Genomic DNA, 7,366 nt, shown 5'->3' with positions numbered 1-7,366 from the left:
TCTGAAGATTCCTGCAGGATTCACTTATAATCTGTACAGAAATAATAACATCAAACAGTCTGATAAACCAGGAGGAGTTTTCAAGATCTCAGAGGGAGGAAAATACACCTGCAGAGGATTTAGAAGAGACACAAACTTTATTACATCTTTCAGTAACACAGTCTTTATTCAGCAAACTGGTGAGTTTAGAAATTTCTTTTTAAATACAACAACATGGATTTTCTGAGAAAAGAAGATTCATTGTGAAAACATTTATTATTGTTAATTTTTATTGTTAATTTATTAAGTACTACAAAGTTACATGGAAACAGGAAAAATACTGAATCTATCTCAGCTGTAATACCTCATTAATAAAAAGATCGTTTATTTACTGATACAGTTAAATCTCTAACACGTAACATGGGTGTGTAGTAGTAATGTACAGAAACAGGTGATACTTCATTTATCTGCTTATTATTATTATATTTAGTTAAATCAAATCCCTGTATATCTGACCTGATACCTAATAGTGTTTCTTTAGGACAGAGTTGGATCTCATGAGCACAATGAAATGTATCTTTAGTTAGTTATTGAAAACTTAACAACAGACAGAAATGATTTCATTTATTTGATGATGAGTTTGCTCTTAAAAGTGATTTTCTTTAATGAAGAGACATCCATCTGAATGCTGCACAGTTTCTCTAATTCCACTGAACTAAATATTGAGATGAATTAACCCCTTTATTTGTATTTTAATTAAACAGTTTATCTGAACAAATGTAGACGTTTTAAATACATATAAAAATTTAAATATAAAATTGATAACATTTGTAGAGAAATGTTATTCAGAGTTAAGAGTCAACAAGGTCCAACATGTTTTCATTCAGATAAAATCTCTCTCCAGCAGATAAACCCCGGCCTGTCCTCTCTGTGTCTCCATCATGGCTGAGTCCTGGATCCTCAGTAACTCTGAGATGTGAGATTAAACCTCCGTCTGCAGGATGGAGGTTCTACTGGTATAAAGCTGTTCCTGATCTGTTAAACAACAGCTACAGTTATGATCTGCTGCCTGGTAGCACTGCTGGGACTGAACATGATTCCTACATCATTCATGGACAAACACACACAGCAGGATGTGTGTGTAGAGCTGGAAGAGGAGACCCAGAGTATCACACTGATTACAGTGAAGTAAAGTTTCTCTGGTCTGCAGGTCAGTGTGTTTCTGTCCTCTCAGTGAGGATCAGTTATGTTTTCAGATTCAACACTTTATTGTCATTGTAATAATATTGCAGAGCTCACTTTCATTCTAATATTTTTCTCTGTGACTGAAACTATCTTTAAAACCAAAGTGTTTAGATGTACACAGCTTATCATTTAAAACATATTAAAAATGTTCATAAAATCCCAGTTTGATAATCTTGTTGACATGTGAGCTCTGATCTTCAGAACTAAATAAAATATAAACCAAAGGAATATTTGCAATGAGGCATTTTTATATTTTAATGTGTTTTATAGAAATCTCATTACATGTTTGTTTTTCAGACGTTCATCCAGCAGCGTCTCTCACAGTGAATCCTGACAGAGTTCAACACTTCACATCTGACTCTGTTTCACTGAACTGTGGAGGAAACTCTGCTGAGTGGAGAGTGATGAGGTTTACAGAAACACATCATCTGTCACGCTGCTCCTCCTGGGGGAGAATGACTGGATCCTCATGTAACATGAACATGAACCACAGTGGAGTTTACTGGTGTGAGTCTGGATCAGGAGAGTTCAGCAACACAGTCAACATCACTGTACAGAGTATGTTATGATGCTTTGTTTTCATTTTAAGTATCACTTATCATTAATGTCATTTCCATATAAAAATGCATTTTCAGTGTTTGTCTCGTGATTACATCCTATGATTTTGTGTTTATTATTGCTAGATTAATTCCTTCTGTGTTCAGCAGATTAAATATAAATCCATTCTTTAAATAAACTACTCTCTCTTCCATCACCACAAAGCAGCATCAAACTCTTGACTGTAGGTTTTACTTCATTCACTTCATCTCTTCAAAAACTATAGAACAATAAATATTTCTTCTTCATTCCTGCCTGCTGCTGTCAGGCTTTACAAAACTTCCACCACCACCTGCCCTGGACAGACCACACTCAGAACTAGACTGAACCACTGCCACACCATGTCTAGATCTGTGTAAACATGTATGTGTGTATACATGTATATACAGGACATGTGTATGTTTTTAAATACACATGATCAGATCTCTGTGTTTAATGATAAAGAGTTTATTTACTTCTCTATAAATCAGCTTTTTCTGAATCTCTCTACCAGCAGATCTCTGACTGAACTTAATATCCACTGACTTTTCTTTACAGATGATGATGATGGCGTCATCCTGGTGAGCCCCGTCCATCCTGTGACTGAGGGAGCTTCTGTCAGTCTGAGCTGCAGACTGAGAGAACAAAACACACTTTCCAGTGTTTCTTTCTATCACAATGACAAACTTCTCCAACATGATGGCAGAGAGGAGCTGAACATCTCTGCAGTGTCACAGTCAGACGAAGGTTTCTACAAGTGTCAACATGCAGGAAAGACGTCACAACAGAGCTGGATGTCAGTTACAGGTGAGCAGGAATAAATTATCATACATTTTACTTTGTAAATCATTTTTCTGCTCAAAGCAGGAGAAACAAAAAGTTTGTTGATGCGTTTTTACTGTAGATCTGGATTGTTTTTCATTGTGTTCAAGCTTGAAATCACATTTATTTTTCTGGAAACACTGAGAGAATTATGTTCTAAACCCTTCATATAAATAACATTATTACTTTCTGTTGTGTTTCCAGCTGTGTCCAGACCTGAAAGCTCTTCATTTCCTGTGCTGTTGATGGTTGGATCAGTTATTGGAATCATATTATTGATTTTCCTGGTTTTGTTGTGTCTCTGCAAACGGTCCAAGGGTGAGACCTTAACTTCTTTATTGCAAAAAATAAATAAAATAAATAAATAAACTTAAGAACATCAACATACTTCATATAAAATTACATTAATCAGAACAAGATCCAAACCAAGAGGAAATATAATCTTTCTTAAATCTTAATCTACCTCAGATGTTTAGAGAAACAGCAGATGTGCTTGAAACACCTTTAACATTAGCAGATCTCCATAAAGCCCTTTGCCACACGTCCAACAATAAATCACCTGGACCTGATGACTTTCCTGCTGAACTTTATAAACATTTCTGTCTCACTTTTGTTGTGAATTACTTGAAGCAGATGATGTGGAACAATAGTTTAGTGGTAAAAAGAGCTCTAGACAGCAGCTTGATGTAAAATACAAAAAGGTTTATTAAGAAAAGTGACATCTTAAACAGATCTGCAGCATCTGTGAGGTCTCTGGGCCAGTTGTAGAGAAATCCCCTGGACTATGGGTACCACTGGCCTTATATAGGTCCACAGACAAAGAACAGTCCTAAGCTAACATGTGGAACCCCTGAGACTTGTACATGAAATCATGTGATGCTGTACCCTATAGGGTTCATTGAGTTGACCAAGTTCATGTGGTCCCGCCTACTCTAAAGGTTGTGGAGTTTGCTGGATCCATATGATACTTACAGAAACAAACCCTAATTCCTAAATGTGCTTAGTACATCTAAACATGATTATACTGCCTACATGATGCTAATAATTAGACACCACACTTTCACCTTTATTCATCAAACTTGTGTAAGAAATCAAGAGCACATTAAAAATACCACCCCATACGAACACAACACAACAGCAGCACATTGTCTTTGTGCTGCTGTTGTGTTGCTGCAGAAAAAAAGGTGAGACCTTCTGTCACTTATTGAAAATGGTAGAAACTGATTTACTGAAAATGACTAACTATTCTAACATGGTTAAACAGATTAATTATACAAGAACTCATTTTCATCTCTTTTTTTATTTTTTTACAGATGTATGTTGTAACAGGTTGGTACATGGCTCACATTAAATATAACAACTGTTTACATGATATGATTCTTATTAAATGAACATTATTTATTTTTTATTTCTCAGGTCTAATCAGATTCTGAACATCGACCGAGTCTCTGCTACACAACAGTCAGTCAACGAGAATGAAACTCAGGTTTATTCCTCTCTCCTTCATGGTCAGTCCTACAAATAATGTCTCAGTTTGTAATTGTTACGTAGCTGGAGCTTCATAAATCAGGCAATACGGATGTTATTAAACTTTTACTTTAAAGTTGAAGTTAACACAAACAACAAACGCATCACATCTAGTTTAACACAGAACAGTTTGTCCTTCCACAGTTTCCAACTCTTCAGTAAGAAAAGTAGCTATTGGCTGTTCAAAAAGTCAATAAATGACGTCATTGTCTAATTTGCATAATCAGCCTTGAACATAACAGGTTTGTTGTAAAGGAGGCTGCCGTGTAGAGGGATGTCGTGGGAAAAGCAAAAAAGACAACCTAAAAATGTTTAATAAACAACAAAATAGTAAATAAATAAATAAAATAAAATAAATATTTTGGTCAATATTTTCTTTGGTTTTCAGTTTAATTTTATTAAGTGTAGTTTGTTTTTAAATTAGGAGCCTGCAACATGTCACAACACTTAACTTTTTAAATGTTATTGTCCATACTCTTCATTAATAGACATTACTATGACGGGCTGCATGGTGGTGTGGTGGTGGTTAGCACCACAGCCTCACAGCAAGAAGGTTGCTGGTTGGAGCCTTGGCTGGGGGAGGTTGAAACCTGGTGGCCTTTCTCTGTAGAGACAAGTTCTCCGGCTACTCTGTTTGTCTCATTCTGTGTTGGCCCTGCGATGGACTGGAGACATGTCCATGGTGTACCCTGCCTCTCACCTGCTAAGATGCTGGGATAGGCTCCAGCTTACCCGCGACCTTTAACGGACTACGTGGTAGATAATGAATGAATGAACTATCTGATAGTAAGCCAGCGCGGATCATCCAGCAGCAGAAACTGAACGTTTCAGTTTAATCATGAAACATTGAACATCTGCTGCTCTGAATGCAGCTGCTGCTGCGTGAGGACCAAGCCTCTTCTGAGTGCTTTTGGACGGGGGAGGAGTCTGCGCAGCACCCACTCCTCACTGAGAAGAATAAACTACGTTCATTCACATCAGTCTCCAAAAGTCTCCAAATAATACCAGAAAAAGTCGCTAGATTTGTCGCTTTTTTTAAAAAAAAGTCTGAACACTGCTCAATATAGCGACAAAGTCGCTAAGTTGGCAAAACTGTGTCCTTCCATTTTAAAACAATCACTTCCTGTTACTTCAAAATAAAGCACTTCAAAATAAAACACTGTCATTACTCTTAGAAACTAAACGATTCATATGCATGTCAGAGTTTTAACAGCAACTAATCATGAAATACAGGCAAATTCATACTCAGCGAACTAAACATATTAAACATCACTATTCATTTAGCATTTCACAACAGTAATAAAGTGGTAACTTGTCACAAATCTGATTTTCTTTATTTTCTCTGACATGCAGGTGATGCTGCTGCCTACGAATCAATCAGAGGTTGTGGAAACACTGGAAGTGGTACAGTATAAACCTGATTCATGTGGAGCTGTCAGAAGACCATATAATGTAGGAAAGCATGACTCGCCCTAAATGTATGTAAATATTTATTTTAGACGCACCAGCAGATGAATACAGCAACGTCACATCTCATCTTAACCTTAAAGGTCGTGATAAGAGCAGTAAGTACATAAAATATTTTACAAAATCATTTTTGTTTATGTTACTACAAATATCAGAGTCTAATTGAAAGATAAAGTGTGTGTTACTGAATACACTGAAACCATCATTGTTACAGGGAGACACGAGAGCTCTGACTACATTAATGTGCCTCCTGAATCAGCAACAGGTACTAATGTAAACATGACAACTTCTGGATGAGTAGCAGTAAAATAACTGCATTTATATATTTATAATGAAGTTTCTTCATCATTTTCTAGAAGTAACTATGGACCTCTTCAATCTTACTACGGCTGTTTTAAAGTTGTTTTAGATTTAGATATTTACATGAAATTTTTCAAAGGAAAATGAGGTTTTATTTTAAAATAAAACATTTTCTTTGTCTTTAACTTGGATGAGATATTTGACCAACTAGTTAATTTGCTGTGAATGAATCAGCTTCTGATGTCACTTTGTTCCTCATCGTAGTTTAACAGTCATCACCTCATATTTACCATTTAACTTAAAAATCTCACCATGTGTCCATTTTCATTTTCTTTATTTCTTTAAAATGTTTTCTTTATCTGTGTTTTAGATCCATGAAAAGAAGATTATTACCACCAAAAGAAGAGACTTGTGGACAACAAGCAGAAACAATATTCTTGTTTAAACGTGTTAGCAACTGTTCTAGACGTCCAAGCGTCCATCAGACAGTCATTTGTCCAGTTTTGTATCATATTTCTTTAAAATATTACATGATCTGGATTTATTTGTTCTCATTTATACTTTTTGTAGCAAAAACGTAGGAAAACTAAAACCATATACAAAGCTTAACAGCCATGTCCATCTTATACCTCGTCTGCAACATAATACATAGTAGCAAATTAAAACAAAATTATGAAAAGATTTTTAATAATGTGACCATGGATTGAAGAAAAACAAATTGACCCTTGTTGTATTTTACAAGTTAAACATTAAATAACTGAAATATTTACTGTCAGTATTAAAATGGGTTTAACAGAGTTAACTGGCTTTGATAACATTTCAATGTGCTCAGCTGTGTAAGTATGTAGTACTCTGCTTATTTAATATGCAAGTGTACTATAACCAAGTCATATGTTGGATGTTATGTGGTGTTTTTCCTCCCTGTCAGAGGTTGGTGGTGTTATGTTGTGTGTGTGTGTTTCCCTGAATGTCTTTCAAGGATTGAACAATGATGGTGTACGCTTTAAAGTGTGATGAGCAAGATTGCTAAGAATGCTATTGTGTGGATATTATTTAGCCTTTTTTCTGGTTTAATTTCTTTATCAAATTTAGTTGAGTGTTAATAAAGATGGGTGAATAAATAAATGGTTGAATATCTTTATTTAAATGTTACTCGTCTTGTTATCTTATGTATGTTGAAAACGGTCAGAGGAGGACGTTAACATCAGCCTGGAGTCATTAAGAAAATAACACACAAAACATTATCTACTTAATTTAACTTTCTAACATCAGGAATCCAGTCCAATTTTATTTATAGAGAACTTTCAAAACAAATTGACTGACGTGACAACTGTGGCCCAAGAGGGAGGGGGCATCAGTGTTCGGCTATAATTGGTAGCCCAGAATCAATCATGACTAGTGTGTCGATCTAACAGATTTGCGTACCAACAGGTATCATACCTTTAATAAT

The 7,366-nt window shown here is 35.5% G+C and overlaps 1 protein-coding gene and 1 long non-coding RNA gene across 2 annotated transcripts; both read left to right on the top strand.

The window, feature by feature from the left end:
• The first annotated feature begins 1,530 nt into the window (after positions 1-1,530).
• LOC121640059 (low affinity immunoglobulin gamma Fc region receptor II-like) lies at positions 1,531-4,299 on the top strand. Its single transcript, XM_041985745.1, has 5 exons — positions 1,531-1,782; positions 2,359-2,607; positions 2,827-2,940; positions 3,936-3,951; positions 4,039-4,299. Exons 1-5 carry the CDS (start codon positions 1,629-1,631, stop codon positions 4,145-4,147), a joined length of 642 nt encoding a protein of 213 aa, XP_041841679.1. The 5' UTR covers positions 1,531-1,628; the 3' UTR covers positions 4,148-4,299.
• A 1,216-nt stretch (positions 4,300-5,515) lies between these two features.
• LOC121640082 lies at positions 5,516-7,096 on the top strand. The gene is made up of 4 exons (XR_006010336.1): positions 5,516-5,553; positions 5,649-5,714; positions 5,831-5,881; positions 6,287-7,096. It is a non-coding gene; the product is annotated as an uncharacterized LOC121640082 (long non-coding RNA).
• The last annotated feature ends 270 nt before the right edge of the window (positions 7,097-7,366 follow it).

This window comes from Melanotaenia boesemani, chromosome 5 (genome assembly GCF_017639745.1).
Source record: "Melanotaenia boesemani isolate fMelBoe1 chromosome 5, fMelBoe1.pri, whole genome shotgun sequence".
NCBI classification, from domain to species: Eukaryota; Metazoa; Chordata; class Actinopteri; order Atheriniformes; family Melanotaeniidae; genus Melanotaenia; species Melanotaenia boesemani.
The sequence above is the reverse complement of the archived record's forward strand: the minus strand, read 5'-3'. Positions and strand labels throughout refer to the sequence as shown.

Bases quoted from the DNA above. Each gene is read 5' to 3' on its own strand.
- LOC121640059 (XM_041985745.1), top strand. From the start codon at position 1,629: ATGAGGTTTACAGAAACACATCATCTGTCACGCTGCTCCTCCTGGGGG. The intron at 1,783-2,358 runs GTATGTTATGAT...TTTTCTTTACAG, and splicing joins AGTCAACATCACTGTACAGA to ATGATGATGATGGCGTCATC. The intron at 2,608-2,826 runs GTGAGCAGGAAT...TTGTGTTTCCAG, and splicing joins GAGCTGGATGTCAGTTACAG to CTGTGTCCAGACCTGAAAGC.